We start from the raw sequence: 22,090 nt of genomic DNA, 5'->3' as shown, positions 1-22,090 counted from the left end.
AGAAGGTACTGATGATCCACCCATGGGTAAATTGTGAACATGTGTCTCATTAGTGTAAGTACTAATGTACACTAGGCTCAGCTTTTACTCTGAAAACCCCGCTCTCCCTACATCACATTTACTTGAGAAGAATTCCACCCTGGCTAACAGTGCTATTTGCCAACTTCCCCCTGCTAAGAGCAACAAACTGCTGCTGCAGTGTCCTGTCTAAACTCCCCTTCTGTTGCTCTTAGGGCCTTTTGGCCTCTGCCCCATGTCACTCTACTTCTAGTAGCCTCACTTTGAGTAGCCTCACTTTGTCTATCAGGGTCCTGTGTTTCCTCCTCCCCACTTCCTTTTTAACTCTGTAGCACTTCCCACCACTGTTGGACCCATATTCGTTGGTTTATTAGCTTCTTTCCAGAACTGGGTCTCACTGAAGTCAACAAATGTGGTTTTGTTTACTGCTCCCTCTTCAATCCCTAAAACAATACCCGAGCCATTGCAGTAGCTCAAATATTTGCTGAATGAATGAAATTTAATTAAAACCCTTGCCATGAAGGTAAGGCAGGAGCACCGTGTCCACTGGGACTCCGCTGATCCAGCTAATTTTCAGCTTCTTACCAACTGCTTCACGCTACTGATCTGGATCAAGTAGTAGTTCAGAAACTGTGTTGTCTTTTCCCACATCACATAGGAGCTGCCGAGAAAAGCCAGGTCCCAGAGGGGTCTCAGTGAGGGATCAATCTGTCCATGACTATCTGAGAAGGAGAAAATAAAGCACATTTGTACTAAGGCATTTTAAAGAGGAAATCTGAGAAATTTCAGTAATGAAATGAGGGATGTGGTACTAGATCATCTCACAGCAGTGTCTTGATCTGGACAGCAGGTCAAGATGGAGATTCTATGCTTCAGTTTTCTATAAACTGACTTAATGGCAATTTGTAACACTATACACATACGCTACAACAGCTACGGTACTAAACATGAGTCTAGACATTGTTGGTTGAAAATTCCACTTCCCATCTTCTTACCCACTGACTTAGCTTGAAAGTCAGTGCCATTGTGTCCTTCAACCACTGGCTTTAAAGCCAACCAATAAGCAGCTTCCCGGTCAATTTTTGAACACATGAAAAAACTAGATGGATTTTTCCTGTGCTGTTTGTTTTTGAACCATTTATTTATTTGTTTGTTTATTTATTTATGTAGTTAGTTAGTTAGTTAGTTTTAATGCAACACACACTTAAAACCCACTCAATATGAGTCTTCAAGAGATAGGGATACAATGGTTAATTGCTTTTAGAAAGTCAAACTTCAGTGAATAGTTTCTAGGATACCGTCACAGATCACCATTGTGTACAGTTTGGTGGAGAAACAAACCCCTGTTGTGGCCCACTAGCAGTGCAGTAGTTATTAGGATACATTCTTTAGGTAAAGTAGATTTTAGCATACATCCTGTTGGTTGGTAAAACAGAGTTGCCTTGTCTTTTGGGCTACACCTTCAGAGCTTATCCCCTGATGGCTGTGGGGCCTGTGGGTGTCATAGAAGCACAGTTGACACATTCCTAGAGACAGCCAAAGGACAAGCAGGCAGGGGCATAGTTTTTTTAGCTGGAGAGTTTGGGGGAAGGTTCCACAGGAATGAGATTGTTTTCAGGGCTTTGAATTCCAGTCTTGTAGGTGGGAGTGCTGTGAGGGGAGGAGTGAGCTAAGCAGGACACAGGCAGGCTCAGCCTCCATGACTGGTCTTGAAGGAATATGCATATATGGCATCATACTATGAATTCTCTTGTGTGCAGAACCAAGTGGACATGGACTCTGAATTAAGTCTGTACAAGACAGACAGGAGGACACTGAAATGTAAGACCTGGGAGGAACTGTTGCAGTAGTCCTGTGGAAAAGGACCACAAGAGTGGTTGACTGAATTTGGAGACAGCAGAATGGGTCCCAGATAATTTGTGGAGGTCAGCTTCATAGGATGTGACAATTTGCCAAATGTTAGGAGATGGGGGTGGCGATGACAAAATGTTCTAGTAAACCCTAGGACATTAATACAATTAAAGGGCAGAATATACAAACCTTGTTGGGAGAGAGGGGGATATTGAGGCTTGTATTAAATGTATGAAGTATGAGGTTAAGAAAAACTGCAGGAGTGGATGATGTAAAATGCTATAGACATATTAAGAAAATCCCTAAAGAACAAGAAAGCCCTGTTGTGTTTGGCATGAGTGGTCCTGGGTGACTGGGGGAAGTTTCAGTTACACAGAGCATAGAAGATGGGTTAGGAATTTTGTATCTGAGCAATGTGGAGAGAGTCTCTGTTTGAAGAGTGAGGAAGGAAAGGGACAATGGCTCTGTGAAGCACTTGGTCAACAGACTCTCTGGGGGCAAGATCAGGAGCTACCAGTGGACAGGAGTTCAGGAAGGATACTGATGGAGAGATGATGAGGATACCGATGGAGAGATGATGAGAAGGATACTGAAGGAGAGATGAGATGGATATTGATGGACAAAACCATGGGAGAAGTTAGAGAAATCAGAATCAAGGCTATAAAGAAAAAGATCTTGTGTTGGAGAGATGGTTCAGCAGTTAACAACACTGGCAATTCTTCCAGAGGACCTTGGATCAATTCCCAGCACCCACATGGTAGCTTACAACCTTGCGTAACTCTAGTCCCAGGGGATCTGATGCCATCTGGCTTCCATGGGTGCTGCACACATGTGCGTAGACAGACGGACATGCAGGCCAAACACCTACACACATAAAACTAGATTTTTAAAAATAAAAAATAAAGATCCTTGGATGAGAGAGTTTGGGAAGATGAAAGTTGGTGAGGTATAAACTTGTAGAAGCAATGGGTTGGGCATGGGAATAGGGGGAGAACTTGCCATGCAAGCCAGAAGACCTGAATTGAATCCTTGGGCCCCATATAAAGGGGGAAGGAGAAAACGACTTCACAACGCTAACCTCTGTGTGTATGTCCCACCACCCTTCACCCCACATGGAAATAAAAATAAGTGAAATTGGCTCATGTTAAATAAAGCAGAAGGTAAACTGTCTCACTGCAGTGGCTGTTTTGTAGAAAGCAAGAAGACATTAGATATAATGGGTGCACTGGGGGTCTGGCGCTTGGCAAGTGCTTTTAGAAGAAAACTTGTTGAGAGTAAAGCTGAAAGGCCTTGGTTTGCTGCTGTGTCATCATCCACTGTTACAGATTCCTCTAAGGCTTTGGTCTCATTGTTCTCTTCGGTTGACATCCAAGCACCTTCCCACTTCGAACTGAGCCCTGCGGTACTCCGTTGACTTCTCAAGCTTACTTCTGTAACCCAGTTGTCATCTTGCCAGAGCATGTTAGGTCACAAGGAGCTGTGACTTTATTAATGTTATTTGTAGAGAAGTTTCAGACTCTGCTGCCTGGAAGAATTATTAGCACTTTATGAATGAATTTGTGGTTTCCCCTTGATATGAGCAGCTAGCTGAATCATTAGGGTTCCAGGACATGTAATACAGGACTCCAAAGCAAACATAGTGACAGGAATGTCTCTGCCTTGGTCTACTGTCACAGGATTCTGACATGATTTCCTCCACTTTTTTTTTTCCTCCAGGCATTGAAACTTTCTTCATGCAGCTCACCAACACTTTCTTATCTTACTGTGGCTTTAGATTTGTGATAGCCAAATGCATTATCCTCAAAGATGAATGAGTTACACTAAATACTGTCAGTAGTAAGGACATATGACAGGGTACATGTGCTTAGCAACACAGGGTGTTACTGATCATTTGAAGTTTCCCGGGTCGTTTCCTCTGCTCCTAGATTTTGTTCATCTGTGGGAAGTTTGTGGATTGACTAAAGAGGGAAAATGATACGGAGCAAGGATTAGATTGTCTTGCTTATTAATTAAACTACGAAAGTTCAGTGCTGTGGATTAACTAAATGCTGACTAGAAATTGCTAAGGCTTTAACTGGCTACTTCAAGTCTGTCTCCATAGTTGGACTCAATCTAAAGGCAATCCTTTGGTTTGTTTGTGTTTCTAGAAATTTAAAAATTCAATTTATTGCATGCATCCACTGTGTTACTTATTTGAGCTACTCAATATATAAAAAGTCATTTCCTATTGGAAACTGGATAAGTAGATCAAAAGGGCAGTAACAATGAACAAAAGTATATTTTTCAACAAATAATATAAATTGGATTAAAGTAAGGACATATTACATGATTTATTGAATCACAGCCTTATTTTAAGGGCAACTACCTCAACAAGTTTTATCCTGCACTCATTCAGTGAAACAGGACTATCCTCTTGATACTATGAAACAATGAGTCCATTAAAATGCAGCTCACCTTAGAGATCTGTGAACTTTCAGCACAAATGTCTCTGGTCACACTCAGACTAATTTGTGGTGTATCTGTGTAGTAAACCAAGCCTTTAGATCCTAAGCAGATAGCTTTGCATACATGAACAGTCAGCACCACTCAGTGTCTGCTGAACTTACAGTCAGAGCAGAGCCACCACTACGACTGAATTATGTTTGTATTTGTGTGTACATGAGAACATGTATGTATCTGTGTTTGTATATGCACATGTTTGTGTTCTGGTATATATACAGAGGTCAGAAGAGGTGCCGTGTCCTTGGGAGCTGAAATTAACAGGTGTTTGTGGGATGCCTGGCTTCCTATATGGGTGATGGGCTCCAAACTCTGTTCCTCCTGATTGTGCAGCAAATGCTTTTCTACATCTTTAAAGCCCCAAGACTTTTGGATGTTTTACAGTAGCCATAATTAGGCAGACTGTAGAATGGCCCCTATGAGTACATAGGACTTGGTAAATGAACAGAATTCAGTTGAATGGTTCTACTGAAAAATATCCCAAAGCTAATGATACTGTGGCAAATATTCCTGGGAAAAGTTCTCTCCAATGTCAGCGGTTAAGAGCATGTACTGTTCTTGAAGAAGACCCACATCAAGCAGCATCCCTCCTCCTGTATCTCTGGCTCTGGGGAGCCGATGCCCTCTTCTGAACTCCATGGGCACATGCTCTCACATGTGTACATGAGTGCACACACATTCGTGTACATGTGAACTCACACACACACATAATTAAAAACAAATCTCTTTTATGGAGCAAATGAGCCCTATTTATAAAACTAAAGTGGAAACAAGATCCCCATGCAACTGTCGACTTTTAAATATTAGTCATTAGTTAATTCACTTCTTCCAAGCAGCATGAATGTCTTCAACAATTTTCTGAATTCTCATAGTTCTTTGGCTTAAGATTTGGTTTTTGTCAATGAAGCCTTAGGTGAGAATCATTGGAGGCCATGATATTAGAAGTGCAAATGTTTAGTAAGTGGGGGCAGATGCAGTGAGAAATGGAGTTTGAGGTTCTCAGGTGTTGGTGAGGACTTGCCGGGTATCTGGGCCAATGAGCAAAGTGAGAGAGTGTGGGAAGGAGAGTGCCAGAGTGGTCAGATGTCACGCTCATGCCCAAGTGCAAGTCCAGAGATGACTTCTGTGGTTTGGGAAATTGGATTTGCCAGTAAGTGCTGAATGTCTACTGCGCCCACACACTCTGTTGAGTGCCAAGACAAATGAGCTGTGCTGCACTCCAGCTGAGTCACTGCAAAGGGCAGGGCACATCTCTTGGAGACGGCTCCACTGCCCATTAGCCACTGACCTGAAATGAGATAAACATGACCCCACTGCAGCAGCCCAAAATGGCCGAGGCAGTCACTCAGCCAGCCCTGGGGCAGAGAGACTGAGCACAGACATGGAGTATCTTGTTAGCTAAACCTCCCAGGGTTAGCAACAAAAAAACTCTAATTTCTAGACTTTCCTGCAATCTGCACTCTAATCTCTGCTCTTCATTTTTGTTTTGCCCTACAAATAAATGGTCAACTAAAGGGACTTGGCTTTTGGTAGCTTTAGTATACTGTAGATATGAATAGAAAATGACACCTATGAGCCTTACTTAAATAATGAGATACAGCCCAACCCACAGCTGAACTTTGGCGCCTCTCCAGACATATCAATCTCTTTAAGGTTTAGCAACTATATATATATTCCCGAATATAGGGCTCCCAGTTACAGATTCATACCAGGTATGCGGATGACGTCCAGAGGATTCTTCAATTGCTTCAGTTGCTTGTAAAGCAGATAATCTCTTGCTTGTCTCTTCATTTTCTCAGTGAGCCCCATGCAGGTGACATTAATGGCTGGTTTGGGTTTTTGATTCTTGAAAAATACCCTTGCAGAACATTTGCCCAGATGTTCTTCGTCTTCCTGAAATAAAAGTTTTGAAGTTACCCAAGAAGGTTCCTTATCAACTATGCCCACTGCAATTCTCACAAACACACAGACTGATAATCCATCTAGTGTGGCAGGCTGGCATCAACAGAGGTGACTTTTGTGCTCATGGCTTAAGGTGGGTTATCTTGGTTGTATTATTCAGTCTACCTGTTGTGGGTGTCTGTGAGCCTGGATTGTGTAAGTGGAGAAAGGGAATTGAGAAGGCCACATAGTCATCATCCCTGTTTTCTGATTGTAGATGTAGAGTGACTCCCACTGTGAAGGACTTCCCACTGTGATGGACCATGCCCTTGAACCCAGAGACAGGCAAATCCCTTTTCTCTTGTTGCTTTTCTCAGTATTTTAGCACAACAGAAAAGAAACTAGGACACAGCAATGCAGTAGTCCTTTAATTTTTCTGTCATTTCAGCTTTTTGCCTTCTGACTTTGTCTTTACATAATAATGCCGAGCCTCTTGCAAAGAAATTGCATTGCTATCTGTTGAGCCATTCTTGGCTCACACTTAGAGGATAGTGGCTAGTTCACTCTATCTGGAACTAACACAATGGTACTTGGACATTATGATTATTAACTAGAATCAGAAGTTGAGGCTGGTTCCTATTGACAAAAATACCAGCATGTACAGGCATGAATTAGCTCCTTTCCTGTAGACCAAAATGCTATCATCTAAAAAGGAACCCACTCCACATCTTCAGCTTGCATGACTCAAATTGGTTCCTGTCTGAGCTCAGCTACTAACCCAGGCTATAATAATTCTGCCTCCCCATTCTGAGATCTCTTCCAAATTAAACACCCCAATCATCCAGATAGGACAAATTCAGCCATTCTTGCACTCAGACTGTGGATTCTGTGACCACCCTCACTTGTTTCAAATCCAAAGACTTCTTGGATAGTGAATGTTCCCCATTTTGGTCAAAGTTCTTTAGCTTGACCATTAAAGCCAAGGACCTATCCCCAGAAAAATGCACATGCTCACACCATCAGCATTAGACATGGAACGGGTTCACAGTCACTAGCCTCAGCTGCACCCAAACCAAGCCATAGGCTCCTAGTCAGGATGTTCTATCAAAACATGGCTGGTGAAAGAGTTGAAGCAATAGCCTTCATTTCTTCTTAGTGATGTAAATAGCATCCTGGTTTTGAGGCAAGAACCAGAAATAAACTCGAAAGGTCCACAGTGAAAGAAATTATCATCAAAGTTCTGTCTTCAAAATAAGCCCACTTCTAGAACTAGTTCAACAAACTGAAACAAGCTTTCCATTGGGCAACTTTTTTCTAGGAGTGTCTATTGTGTATGGGAGGAGGAGTTTCTGGACTGCATTTAGCTAGCATGCTAATGATTGGTGCAGCATAGAAAAACTGAAAGGCTCTTTAAACTCCTATCAGAGAAGCACACCCCACTCCACCCTCTTTTGATGTCAACCATTTCCAGGGAAGAGGAAGAGAGCTGGGTATTTATGTCCCCTCTGTGTACCTCCCATCAGACAGCTTTGTGGAAGCAGTGCTGTGAAGATGAAAGTCTGACCTTCACTCCAGTTAGCTAGCTGCACTCAGAGTATGGGCCATCAAATCCAGAGGAAAACCCAGTCATCATTAGCATTCAGCTTTAATGCTTCCAATTTGCAAAGCCAGAAATCAAAGGCATCTTCCTAATCCTTTCAGAAAAATTAACTCTATGGTTAATAAGCAAAGTCTGCATGTATTGTGCTAGAACTTGCTTCTGAACCCTGGTGAGCTTTCTTCCAGAGGCACTGAGTTGGGGGATGCCATGCACTGGGTGAGGGATGCCATGCCTTCTCCTCTGAAGCTCTGACTCCCTGTGTGACACTTTGATGTGGGGCATAACAGCCTGCAATTCCCAGGTTTCTGAGGCTCAGACCACCATTGCTGACAATATGGGCTGGCCTTGCCACCCATGTTCTGGTTGTCGCCTCTCAGTCTGATTCCACACAAGGACATTCATCTGCTTCTAATTTCCACATAGAAGACAACCCAGCAAATCATGAGCTGCATGGTGGGAACTGCAGGGAGGCAGACAGTGCCTGTAGCATGCACAGGCACAGCTCAGGGTTTTATGCAATGCCTCTGTATAAGTGGTTCTCTAACCTGATACGGAATTGGCCTCATGCTGTGCCAGCCTGCCAAGTAGAAATGTCACCAGCTGACAGGAAAAAGAACATATTGGCATTTCACAGTGAGTCATTCTAAGGACTATGAAGTGCGAGGAGGGACACCCAAGAGAGCTGTGAAAGAGGGAAATGACAGGTATGTGGACGGTTTTAAAGGAAGACCTATGATACCAGTAATTGTTGAAGTCATTAATGAGAGATAAGAAAAGGGGTCCCTAAGCATTGTCCAAAAATTCCAAACTTTTGCCACAGAGCTCTGCAGCCCGATATCTGTGACCAGAGCCTTTGATAGAATAGACGTGATCAGTCAGAATTTCTCTAATTTGCATGACCCTCATTTACATGTCAGAGATTGCACAACTGGAAATTATATGCAAAGAGGCTCACAAATAACTTCCCAGAACTGTACACCTGCCAGTCTGAAATGGCTGCCTTCACAAGACAGGAATTACACATCATGAAATGGCCCTCAAACACCATCTCCCAGAGGAAATGGGTTATTTAAAGAAAATTTAAGAGTTGAACATAAGAAACCTCCCTGCAAGTCACTGGTCAGGGAGGCTCCAGAGGTACTCAAAACATGTTAAGTGGATATTAGGATCCTATTACTGAAGACTTCAACCATGATTGCAGGACATCAGGAGGCCAGTCTCAAACTGACCAAGAAGCTCTCCCTGCTGGCTGGTTTCATAGTACTGGGAGGTGTTCTGCAAGCTGCTGGAGGGGTGGGGGAGCAGTGGACAGCCTAATTGAGCATGGGACCCTGCAAGCTACAACACTGACCTGCCAACAAAGCTGTGCCCACTGGTGAAATAGTGACCGGATGCTTACAGAGGTAACCAATCAGCTTCTGCTAAAACCTGAGGTCTGCTCCCCGAGAGTGATTTCATGATGCCTGGTACTATAAGCCTTGTTAAAAGCTCATGACAGAAAAATCACAGGCCCTGGAATGCTGTTTTGATAAATGGTCACATTGTCATACTGCCTTCGTAACTAGTTATGTTTATACCTATAGATTTGTGTTACTGTCAGCTTTGGTCAGGGAAGCTTCTTTTTGCATGGAGTCTCATGTCCGGTCAGAGTGCTGAGAATAAGTGACTGTGAGTGCTCAGCCACAGATGAGTAGATAGGACATCTATGTCACCCTCCCCATCCAAGGCTCAGGAGACATCAAAGAAGAGTGCGCAGAAATAATGTGAGAGCCAGAGGGTGAGGATGAAAGCTATTCAAAGGTCTTTGTCCTAGAGAGGTGTGCAATATTAGAGCACAGGCTGCTCTTTCAGAGGACCCAGCTCTGATTCTCTGCACTCACATGGCATGACTGTCTGAAACTCCAGTTTTAGGGGAGTCTAATGTCTTCTTCTAGCCTCCAAGAGCACCAGGCATATACATGCATGCATGCAAAACATTCATACACATAAAACATTTGTTAAAGGCTGCCTTCCATGACAAAGCTGATGCACGCATCGACTCAACTCACGACCCACACAGGGTCAAGCCGGTCAAATTCTCACATGCAATGGGGAAGGCCTGCCAAGACCCCACGCCTAGCTGAGGAGTTATTGGCAACTGATTGCTGCTGGAGGAGGCAGACTCACTTTTCTCTGGTGATGTGGCCATTGGTAGGTTACCTGTGCCCAAGTGACACCCCCCACACATCTGTATGTGGTCAGCACTACTTAGACTCTGTGTGCCAATAATAATAATTACAATAGTAAAAATAAGGAACATGAAGTCTGGAGGGAGATAGGTTGGTGGGTGTTGAGGGAATTGGAGAAAGGCACTAGAGGGTGGAGAAGATCAAAACACATCACATACATGTATGGAACTTTCAAGGAATAAATTAAAATATTTTAAATGAAAATTGAACATAGTGACTTAAGAAAAAAAATCACCGTAACTGTAAAAGTAATTCCTCAATGGAGTCCCCACATCCTTCCTGCCTTACAGGCAGGCTAGATTCTAGTTCCTCCAGACCCTGTCCTCTCACACCATACTCAAAAGCTATTTTCCTACTGTCCTGAGGGCACATCACTTACCGCCTGCCAGTGGTGGGTACTCGTTCTCCTATTAAGATTCTCCATTTTCCCATTAAAGGCTGTATTTATAGACGTTGCTAATAGGCTACACCACTAATTAGGGCAGCTTACCTCCTCCGGGTTGTAGCGCTCTGTGCTAAACACCAAGTTCACTTCACATCCCTCTTGGGGGTCAACCTGAAATACAGAAATACAGTGGAAGCATCACAAGCATTTCCATATCAAGAGCCATACTCTTGCTGGGTTATAGTGGTGTACGCCTTTAATCCCAGCACTCAGGAGGCAGAGGCAGAGGCAGATGAATTCTGTGGGTCTGAGGCCAGCCTGCTCTACAGAGTGAGTTGCAGCACAGCCGGGTCTACATAGGGAGACAATGTTTCAAAATAAAATAAAATAAACCATGTTCTTGAGGCTGGAGAAATGACTCGTGCTTAAGAGCAATTTCTCCTCTTTCAGGGGACCCAGGTTCAATTTCCAGGACCTGCATTGTGGCTCCCAACTGCCTGTTACTCCAGTACAGGGGATCCAGTACCCTCTTCTGATCTCTAAGGGCACCAGACATGATATAGTGCACACATATACATGCAGGTGAAACACCCATATGAATACAACTTTTAAAAATATTACCAGCATCATGTTCTTGGGGGCACTGTGGTATGTCAGTGGAGCTGCTGTATATATGCTCTCTCCTTCTTCCATGTGGGTCAGTCAGGTCTGGTGGTGTGATGGCTAAAGTTACATTTTAACTTTAAATTATTGTGCTTAAGAGATTCTTCAAAAGGAGAGATCATCTCAGGCTTTGATGATTGCACTGCTCTGCTAATGGTTTGAGATCCACTCACAGAGACAGAGCTGGGAAAGGGATATGAGAATCCAGAGTGGAAGTTGACTTTTAGAATAGTCATCCAATGAGAAACAGGTGTGTTTCTGTTATCGACATCAGTTCTGTTATCCCTTAGGTGCTGTGCACCCTACCCCTGGCCCTGATCTGGGCACCCAGGCAATATAAACAAGAGGTCAAATAAAGTCTTCTTTGTGTCACTATTGGTCAAATGGAATACAGGCAGCAAATGAATAATGGGTTTTCAGGTGAGAGCATGAAGAGAGAATAGTGGTCAACGGAGATGCCTGAGATAGTGCAGTCTCCGAGCCGAGGGCTGAAGGACAGACAGTAAGGTGGCAGCCACCTCTAGATCTGCAGATGACCTACAGGCAGAAACAATGAAGGCGTCCACAGGTCTTATGCTCCCTGGTGTAGTCTCAATAGTAAGTGTTCCTTAAAGATCCTGGGCTTGAAAAGAAAAAAAAAAAAAAAAAAAAAAAAAGATCCTGTGCTAAAAAAGGCTTGGTCCCCTGAGGTGCCATTGTGAAAGGTGGGTCGTTAAGAGGCAGGGTCCAGTGATAGATCTGTAGGCCTGAAACATGCCATGGCAAAACCATGTATGGTTTCTTCTCTCTTTTCCTTCCTGGCACGCAGAGGACAGTTTTGCTCAGTCACACATTCCCAACTGTGATATGCTTTCTCACTAAAGGCCTAGACACAGTGAGATGGAGCTGTCATGGACTGAAACTCTGAAACTGTGAGTCAAAAATAAAACTTTTCCCTTTCAGAGTTGACTGTCTTGGGCATTTCCTATAACAAAAAGCTGATTGACACATTTGTAGTTTTCACAAGCAGACAGACTTTCTAAGCTTTTCATAAGCATATTTGGATGTTTTAAACTTCTGAACTGATTCTAGCACATATTTTTGAAGTAAACTTAAATTATCTGGAATTTTATATTATTTGCCACTATTTTAAAAACATATCAAAATGATCATTCAATAAAAGGTAAGTTATTTAGAAAAAAGGGGACCTTTGTACTTCACAGAGCTAAAGTTACTTCAAATAAGCCTGATTAAATGGAATTTTATAAACTTGAATTTTCTTTGAATTTTGGCTCAAGGACACAATGACTAAACATGGCTATTTTATCTACCATTCCTACTATTAAAACTGGATAAAAGATAGGAGTGCGTGGCAATTATTTATGTAGAAAATATTTAAATATGAAAATGTATGGCTGTTTCTGGAAGAGAATGGTGTTTGTCTAGAGTTTATTTTAAGCTTCCAACATGTTACCAAAGGTACACAGAAGTCTGTCTGTTCACCCGCTTCCTCTTTCCACTTCTTATACCAGTCTCTGGGAGCTAAAAGATAGATAAGACTACCCTAGTCAGCCTTTCTTTTGTGTGTGTGTGTGTGTGTGTGTGTGTGTGTGTGTGTGTGTGTGTGTGTGTGTGTGTAGGTCAGGGGACAACTTGCAAGAGATGGCTCTCTACTTCTTCCATGTGGGTCAGTCAGGTCTGGTGGTGTGATGGCTAAAGTTACATCTTAACTTTAAATTATTGTGCTTAAGAGATCTATAAAAACAAAAATACATCTAACCTGTAAGCCCTGCTTGCCCAAGGATAGATAACTTCCTGGAATGCTGGGGCTGCTCATGTAAAATACAAGCCTGCTTGTTTCCACTCCTGTAAACATCTTGGTTGCACCAGCTGCATTTGATCACACAAAAGCAGGAGGTACTTAGGCAGAAAATACATCAGGACATATGCTTGTGTCTGACTGGATGAAGGCAGGAAGTATGTAGCCTTGTGGGTTTTGCCTTTACAAGCCCTTGCCTAATGTAATTTGGAGTTACACTCTTGGAATCCTGGGTATACATCTGGTCAGTATCCATGGTCTTGGCCAGTATTTAATAAAGCTTGCTTTAAATTTGGCTAAAAAACTGTGATAGTGGCCTTATTTTCACCTAGTTGGATTAACAGCGGCAAGCACTTATACTCACTAAGCATCTCACCCTCCTTGAACTAACTCTGGAGCCACTGTTAGCTTAGACAAAAATGTGAAACAAAGGGTAGGAGTTAACATATGGGGGTGGTGGTCAGAGCACACAAAAGGCAACCCTCTTTACCCACAGATTCTAGGCTTTTATAGTTGCTGCCCTGGCTCTGGCCCCTGCTCTTCACATGTGACCTTGAGGATCTGGCCCTGGGCCCGGCATGTCCCCTGGGTGCAGTAGTTCCCAAGTGCAGTTGTATCTGTGGGAGCCAGAACTTCCCTCAGGTTTCCAGATGGGGGGGGGGCAGAGATGGGGTAAGCCCTGTAAGAGAAGAGGAGTGGGGAGGGAGCCAAGCCAGAACAGAAGCATCTGAAGTATGCAGGAGGACTTAACAGAGATGGTTGAAATGTGGAAATGGATGAGATCCTCCAGGGATGACACACAGAAAGAGAAAAGACAAGAGGGACATCTCTTCATGTCAACAATAGATCGGGGCTGCCGATTTGCCAGACAGAAGCACTCTTGAGGGTCTTCCTTATTCTTAAATAATACTGCACATTTGTTTGTTGTTTGCTTGAGATGGGATCTCACTTGTAGCCTTGGCTAGCCTAGAACTCACTATTTAAAACTCACAGAGATCCACCTGTTTCTACCTTGGAGAGTCAGGATTAAAGTCAATAGGAGACCATAAGATAGTATTTGAATTACCAGATTTTTGGAAACACATGAAGCTAAACTATTCTTTGGCAGGAAAGGGGAAGTTATAATCATGGCCAGGTTCATCAAGGCTCCAAATGTCACACCCAGTCTGTCGTGCACCACAAGGAAGGAGAGAGACAACATTTAGGGGTTCCAAGGGCTTTAATAAATTACCACATAAGCAGGGTGGCTGATAGGTAAGGTTCTGCAGGACAAAGACTTAGGAGTCTTGCTTTTCCTGGCAATCCCGAGCAGGGTCAGAAGTGGGGGTTGTAAGCATGAAAATCATAAACATTCGTTGCCAAGTTACAATTAATAATGTCCCCAATCAGGAATCACAGACCAGGGACTTTGCTTGTGTGTTCCATCATTATCAACAGACGCAGAATGGAAGCTTTTCAGATTCATTTGTTCTTTCTTTTGTTAGGAACAGTCATAATGTCTTAGAGGACTAGGGGAATAACAGACTGTTACTATTGTTTAAGGAGGAGGTTGGACAGCCGTTGGAAAGTTCTCAGTTCCTCCAGGGCTTGGGAACCTTCACCTAGTAGATAAAATGAGGTCTGAAGTCAAAATGGCAGTACTTGGGACAAGGTGCTTTTGCTTGCTCCCTCCATAAGCGGAGCCAGTCCCTCTCTGAAGTGTTTCTTTCTTAGCTGATTGGATCAGCTTATTTTAACTAGGCACCCTTGAAAGCCTCTGCTTTTCATCTCAAATAGAATTTTAGTACTTTTTAGTTGTCCTTTATCGTGTATCAAGGCTGTCACTCTTATCTAATCTCCCCAAAGCCTCTCCCTCTTCCTTACCCCGAGTCACAAGCTGCTTTGCTGGCCCATGTGAGATAAGCCGCACAAGGCCAGGTCAGCTTCCATTGGCAGGCAGCCTTTGCTCTTCCCAGGCACTGGCTCCAGGATTACAGAACTCTGTCTTATCCCAAACCCTGTGCTAGGTGCGGGGAATCCAGGCAAAACCATATCATTGTTTACCCTTAGATAGCCTAGAGCAAAAAGGACTCATTTATATAACACTGTAGACATGATTGTCTGATTAGAGTTGACTTATGAACTTTGAAAGGCTAACAGATCCAATCTAGAGAACTGGAGGAGACATTTGAGTTCAACTCTGAAGATTGGTGAGGAACTGGAGGGGAGTGTCTGTTCTCATACAGAGGGAGGAGAAGGCTAAAGGTGGAACGATTCAGGCGTTATGCTGACCTGTCCCCTGTCACCTGGCAGAATGCACTCAGGCAGTATCCGGTCAGCCCAGGGTTCCATGGCTACTATATCACTACGTAGTCTGCATACTGCAAAGGACCCTTTAAAAAGAAAAACTCCCACCCACTTCATCTCTCTTTCCAGCTGTTCCCTTAAAGGGGTAGACAGAACTTTTCCTGTCTCCCTCTGCTCTTCTGACCTCTCTCTGTCTCTGTATCTCTTTACCTCTTTTCTCTTTCCTTCCCCCCTCCCTTCCCTTTCTAATAAAACTTCTCACTTAAGCTCTGTCTGCCTGGCATGTTTGACCCTCACCTGCCCTGGAATCTGCCAAAGTTCCTACATGTTTTATTATAACAAAAAGGTCTAAGGAGTAGCCAGGAGAACTGGAGGACAGAAAAATCTAGTCAGTGCCCAAGCAGTTGACCAGGTGGGCGAGGGCTGCCCCAATGACTATGGAGTGGGGCACTTTAAGAAGGTCTCTGGTGGGAGAGCAGAGAGGGATACCCATGGCAAGGGGGGAGGATGGGACAGAACTCAGAGAGTGCAGGAGGTTTCCTAAGGGGATACCAGTGGGGAGGGGCTTGAGCCAAGGCAGGGACCACAAATGTGGACAGAAGTGCATGCTGGGCTGATACAAGTCCCATTAGAAGGCACACAAGGGCTGTTGGAGAGATGGTTTCATGATTAAGAACACTGGCTGCTCTTACAGAGGATTCAGGTTCAATTCCTAGCACCTACATGGTTTACAACTATCCTTAACTCCAGCTCCAGGGGCTCTGACAATCTCTTATGACTTGTGTGTGCATCAGGCACGCATGTAGTACACAGACATGCACACAAATAAGTAAATCTAAACTTTTAAAAAGAAGGTACAAAAGGTTATGCACAGTGATATTTGGTCAACCATGGGCCACATATATGTGGGTCTGTAAAATTATTCTGCTACTCTGTCAGTTGTATAAAAACATGTAGCGCAAGGAGCTTGGGAAATAGCTTCATGGTTAAGAGCACTGGCTGCTGTTTCAGAGGACTTGAGTTCTATTGCTAGCAGTCATATCAGCTGGCTCACAGCACCTGGAACTCCATCTCCAGAAGTTCTGATGCTCTCTTCTGGTTTCAATGGGTACTTGGACACACACACACACACACACACACACACACACACACACACACACACACAGAGGCACACAGGCACTCATGCATACAGGTAAGTACACACAAATTTTAAAATCTTGAAAGTGTAGCCTATCAAATTACATATAATGTGTGGCCCTTAATAATAAATTACCATGTTTTAGGTTATGGGTCTGTTGTGATTTCATCATTTTAGAGTGTATTCTACTTATAAAAAGAAGTTTGTGGCGGAACACAGTGATGTGCTAGGTTGGCAGCAGCTGCACACAGTTTGTCTTCATGCATCTCTTGGTTGCATTAATGAGCCACACTGGGTGACAGTACTACCTAGCTTTGTGTGATGACACACTCTGATGTTTATTCAAAGACAGACGGCCTAACAGTGTAGTTCTTAGCTTGCATTTCCAAGGTTAACTGATGAGTGGCCACAATTCAACACCAGAAACATATTTTACATTGAGACAACATGCGATCATGAAAGGTCATCTGAGATGCTCATGCATGCAGAACAGCAGACATCAGGCTGGGCCAGTGCAGGAGCCTTGTAAACACTCTCCATGAGTTTATGCTAAGGCAGCACTGAAGGCCTGTTTGAATGAGCAGAAGAAATGCAAAGTAAAGAAACATCGAGTTGTCACGATACAGCTTCTAGACTACTGGCAATGGGAAGATAGATGGGATCTGTTGCAGGTCATGACTTGGGGTTACCACTGCCTTGCCTGGCTGGTGGGAGGCTAGCCTGGTACAGCCTGGCTGTTGGCAATCTTCATAATTAATCAAACCAAATCTGTATGGGCATTCTCCAGTCTAGAAACTCTGCTCTGGATATCTCAAAGAATCCATCAGCCTGTGAGCAGGCTGATGAGGGACTGACTCATGAGTGTGTTCACTGAGGCATGATGTGGGATGCAGGTGTTAGCGAGCACCTACTGTGGGGATGCCTTCATGGAGTATTATACAGGAATCCTAGGGAATGAAGTAGGCACAAACATGGCAACATGGACTAATCCTAAAAACCTTGATTTGTACACAAACCAATATAATTTCCTTTTTAAAATGGCTACAAATAGAATATGCAGCTTACATTTGGAAATTGCTACCAGTGGGAGCAGTTTCTCCCTCACCACTAAGGAAAGTAACTATGAACCTTGAACCAGAAAGTTGCTTCTTTAGTACCCCATCACCATACCTTTCCTAAACAAATTTACTGACAGGCCTTTAAAAAGACACAAAAGCATTAACAACATGAATCCAACCCAAAGTGACTTGGTACAGGTGCCCCACCCCATGGCTTAGGTTTACATTTTCACTAGTTTTCTCATTATTAGAGTGATTAGATCCCAGGACGTGGTAAACACAATGCAAAGTTTTGAATCAAGCCCAATTCCCAGGTCCTGGGATAGCCCCTCATGGTCAGCTGGACCCCCTCTAGCCCACCATTCAGTCTCTCTGCATCTTGCACAATAGGCTTCCCCATGGGTGATGTAAAAAACTGAGAACATTCAATTCATTTTAAAAGAGCCGGATCCAACACTGTGTAGAGGCAAGCCAGCCCCAGCTTTACCACCACAGGGAGTAGGCTGCAGGGAAGATCTGAGGATCTAACACATCCCATGCCACCCAAACTGACCATCTGCAAAACACATGAGAATGCCGTGCCACTTTCTTAAACACAGCCAGAGGTGGAGTGCATTATCCCATGTTTTCCAGAATAAAGTTCTTTGCTAAGAAAAGGCAAACAAAGCAAGTGGTCATGTGACTATAACACAAAGGAATTAGTAGCTTGCTACTGCAGACTTCTTCCATAATTAATTCTGTGTGAAAGGAGTGTTTATGTGCTACAGCCTAGAAGGTAATGCTTTACAATGTGGACCACCAGTGGTTCAGAGTTTATACTGAGTCTGGGCTTTATGCATTTAGTTTGTAGATCCCTTAGTTCCTGCTCCCCAGTGGCCATGAGAAGAGTTGTGTCTGCCCTTCCTGGCTGTACTTTCCTTCTGGCTTCTGTGAATTGCTCAGCATCTTGACTTTGTTGGGCTTGACTTGCAGTCCTTTGGGAGGGTTGGGGGCTACTTTCAAAATTCTGTTTGAGAAAGCATACAGTGGGGTGCCTGCAAAGAACTAGATTCATCACCTGTTGGGGACCAAGAAAGTTCCATTATGGAATGTCTTAAGGTCCAGCCTCCAGGTTTCAGTAAACAGGAGCATCCTGGAGCTCTGGCCTACAATGGTATTGCTAATGCGAGCAAGTCTGCTATTGTATACCATGGCCTCAGCGTAGAATGCCTCCTAGCTTGTACCTCTATGGGCCTAAGCATTGAGTAGGCCCACACCTGAGTTGAGAACTCTGTCTATGTGACTAGGAACTGTTTAGGTAATGCTTGAATTAATAGAATCACTTGATATTAGCTACATACATCATAATAGATGCTTCATGATGCTGCCCCTGCCCTTGGAAGACTATTTAAATGGATTTCTCAATAAACATGGCTTCTTGGCATCAGCTGGGAGCCCTCCTGAGATGATATGGTGTTTCCTGTCTCATCATTAGTGCCATTGGGTAATTAGATTTCCCTAGTCCACACACCCCCACTCAGTATCGGACCTGGGACTGTTCGGCTGGCTCCGTTCACAGTCCTGAAGACAGCTGTCCAAAACAATCACCCTACACTGATCTTTTTTTTTTTTTTTGTAAGAGAAATGTTCCTCAGATCCTTATCAAATCAATACAATGTGTTTACTTAGTACTTAAGTACAAAAGCACCCTGTAAGCCACTGGAAGGGAGTTAATTTATATCTGTACCTACTACAATCAACCAGGTTCATCTGTCTGTCTTTCCATATATATATATATATATATATATATATATATATATATATATATATATTATATCACTCTCTCATTCTATGCCTCTACTGACTTCACACAGATCCTGTGTAGGAACTTATATCACAAAGCCTTGAGATAGATATTTCATTATTGCCATTTTATAAATGAAGAAACAGGAAACTTGTCCCAGAAGAAAGAATTGTCCAGTCAAGAGCCATCAATTGTAACATGTGACCTATCCAGAACCTATCATCTTCCCAAGACTGCAAGCACAGAAGTTGAAAAAGCAGATCCCAGCAGCCCCTTCCAAGAAAAGGCTGACAGCAGGTCTGCTGCTGGTGTGTATGCACGAGGGAGAGGCAGAATGAATCCTTGGCCTGAGGTGGGCCTTGTGCTGGGAGACAGTAGCTAAGGAGGGCCTGTGTGTTAGTTTGCCTGGGTTTCATAGCAAAGGACCACAAACAGGGTGACTAAAAACAATGGGCAGTTTTTCTCTCACAGTTCTGTAGGCTGGAAGTCCAGGGTCAAGCAGTCAGCAGGACCAGCTCCATTTAAGACTGCTGGTAGAATCCACCTTTGCCTTTTCCTGGCTCCAGGTGGTGGATCCCATTCCCTGGCATCACTGGCTTGCAACTGCATCACTACAGCCTCTAGCTCTGCCCTGAAATCGTGTTCTTTCCTCTATCTGTACCTTCTCATGACCCTTTTATAAGGACAGCAGTCACTGGATTTAAGGCCCAGCTAATACAGTATAACCTCACTGTCCCTCGATTGCATCTTCTGAGACTCTCCTTACAGTAAGGGAACATTCTCAAGCTGGGTTAGGACTAAAACAGATCCCTTTGGGAAGAGATGATACAGTCCCTAACAGCTTGGACCTAAAGATGCTCTGAGACTGTAGGAGGAATCCTAATGGACGAATTGTGAATGGAAGCATGGCTCAGGGTAGGTGTAGGAAGTGCCAGAAATCATTAGGAACAAGATAAGCAAGAGACAGAAAAACTGCTCCAGACAGGGCAGAGTGTGGCCCAGTGCACAGGAGCAGCCCAGCTGGAGAGTTAGCGCATCAGCACAGGGTAGACTCGGGGATTGATGTCACAGTGCCGGGCAGGGGCCAGGTTAGAGGAGGTCTCTTCTAAGGACTTTATTCTGGTATTGTGGGTGTTCACCAGAATGCCCTAACGGGACTTGCTAAAACACTGTGTGTTAGGCCCACCCACCATGTATTAATCCATTCAGTCTGGGGTGGGGTCTGAGAACTTGCATTTTAACAAATTCCAGCTGATACGATGCTGCTGGTCCTGGTTGCACTATGTGAAGTTCTTTCCAGCTGCTGGGTGCCAGCACAGAAGAAGTTCTGAAGGGTAAGAAGTGACAAGTAGTTCATTCAGTACTAATGTGAAGGCACCATCAGGGTCAATGATCTAGAGGAGTTATTTCAAAGTGTGGTCAAGGTAAACACCCAGAGTCCCTGAAGAATCAAGCTATGATACTTCAGAAACCAACGTGGCCAGTCTACCTTCTGCTTTAGCAGCTGCTGATGGACTGTAAGTCTAGTATGGGCTATTTTCCAAGAAGAGATGTTTGGAAAAAGAAGTCTGAAATAAAATAATTTTTAAAGAAAATTTACTTCTGGCTTCTTGTTACATGGGTAAGTACCTTGCCATATTGTAAGGAGGCACTTGCCCATGGAACTATGTGTAGCTATGTGTAGGTGTCTTATTTTTCTATTGCTATGACAAAGTACCATGACCAAGACAATTTATAAAGCAAAGAATTTAATTTTGAGCTCATGGTTCCAGAGGCTTAGTATAGTGAGATATCTACCCCGCTAGCACCTGTAGCACTGACCACATCTATTTAGGCATGTTCACAGATGAGGACATGATGGGGAGTGTGTGTTAGGTCTGGGGTCCTAGCAGGTGTGTCTCCCTCTAGCATCCAGATGGGTCACAGGGAGCAGCCTGAGTGGATCCTTAGCGTGGGAACCTGCAGCAGCCATCTGCTTCTTGTGTAAGTGACTTCTCCCTGAAATCAATTATATTTAATCTATTTTGAACCTAGTCCCGTGAATCTTTATCCATTCATCATCAGGTTAGAGTCCATGGCCCTCATGCTGGGGAGCCTTGCAGCAAGCAGGCAGGCTTGGGGCTGAAGCAGGGGCTTCATCTTGATCCACAAGCAGAGAGAGCTAACTGGGAATGCTATGGCACTTCTTCAGGTGAGATAAACCCTTGAGAATCTTAGGGTTCAAAGTTCTCTGCTCAGTAGGCCTCCCATACATCTACATGCCAAGTTACCAGATCCCATTCCTTACTAGTAAGTGGCCTTATTTTAACTGGACACCCTCTGAGGTTGGAATTTGAGTTCTTGTAATTCAGCCGATCTCATAATGAGGGCTTTGGCTTGATTTTCTACAACTTGAGATCTGTGGCTGCTGGAGATTCTCTTCCAAGGAACACTTAGAGACCTTTAAAACTGTTTATGCACATCTGGAGCCAGGCAATTGTATTACTGAGTTCATTCTTTCCCTTCGTTACTGTATCCTGAGATGCTAGACGTTGGTTAATTTTATCACAGAGCTCATTCTTTTCTTTTGTTAATTTCTCTAGGGATGCTAGAAGCAGCCAGACAGAATCATTATTTTCTTTACTTTTTTTTCCTCCACAAATTGTCATGTTTTATGTAGAGTCACCCAGTCCTTTGCTTCTCACAGTTAGTGAGTCAGGATAATCAAATACATTTATCTCAGTTTGTTAATCTTTCACACCAGTACTCTCCAAGCTGCTGCTAGGAGAGGCTGCACTAACTGGAGGTGTTGGAGAATTGGAAAGTCTATTCCAGAGACTTTCAAATGGGATTTAGGCTAGGCGTGATGTGGCATACCTTTAATCAGAGGCAGAGGCAGAGGCAGAGGCAGAGGCAGAGGCAG

The 22,090-nt window shown here is 43.7% G+C and overlaps 1 protein-coding gene across 1 annotated transcript in view; it reads right to left on the bottom strand.

The window, feature by feature from the left end:
• The window catches only part of Rarres1 (retinoic acid receptor responder 1), a 34,875-nt gene that overhangs the window by 4,098 nt on the left and 8,687 nt on the right, over nt 1-22,090 (bottom strand). Inside the window, exons 2-4 of the mRNA XM_027391758.2 lie at nt 10,568-10,633; nt 6,078-6,261; nt 604-740 (exon numbers count right to left, since the gene is read on the bottom strand). Of these exons, the coding sequence (XP_027247559.1) occupies nt 604-740; nt 6,078-6,261; nt 10,568-10,633 (387 nt within the window). The remainder of the gene's footprint in view (nt 1-603; nt 741-6,077; nt 6,262-10,567; nt 10,634-22,090) is intronic.

This window comes from Cricetulus griseus, assembly GCF_003668045.3.
Source record: "Cricetulus griseus strain 17A/GY chromosome 1 unlocalized genomic scaffold, alternate assembly CriGri-PICRH-1.0 chr1_0, whole genome shotgun sequence".
Classification (NCBI taxonomy): domain Eukaryota; kingdom Metazoa; phylum Chordata; class Mammalia; order Rodentia; family Cricetidae; genus Cricetulus; species Cricetulus griseus.
This window is presented reverse-complemented; position numbering and strand designations above follow the sequence as displayed.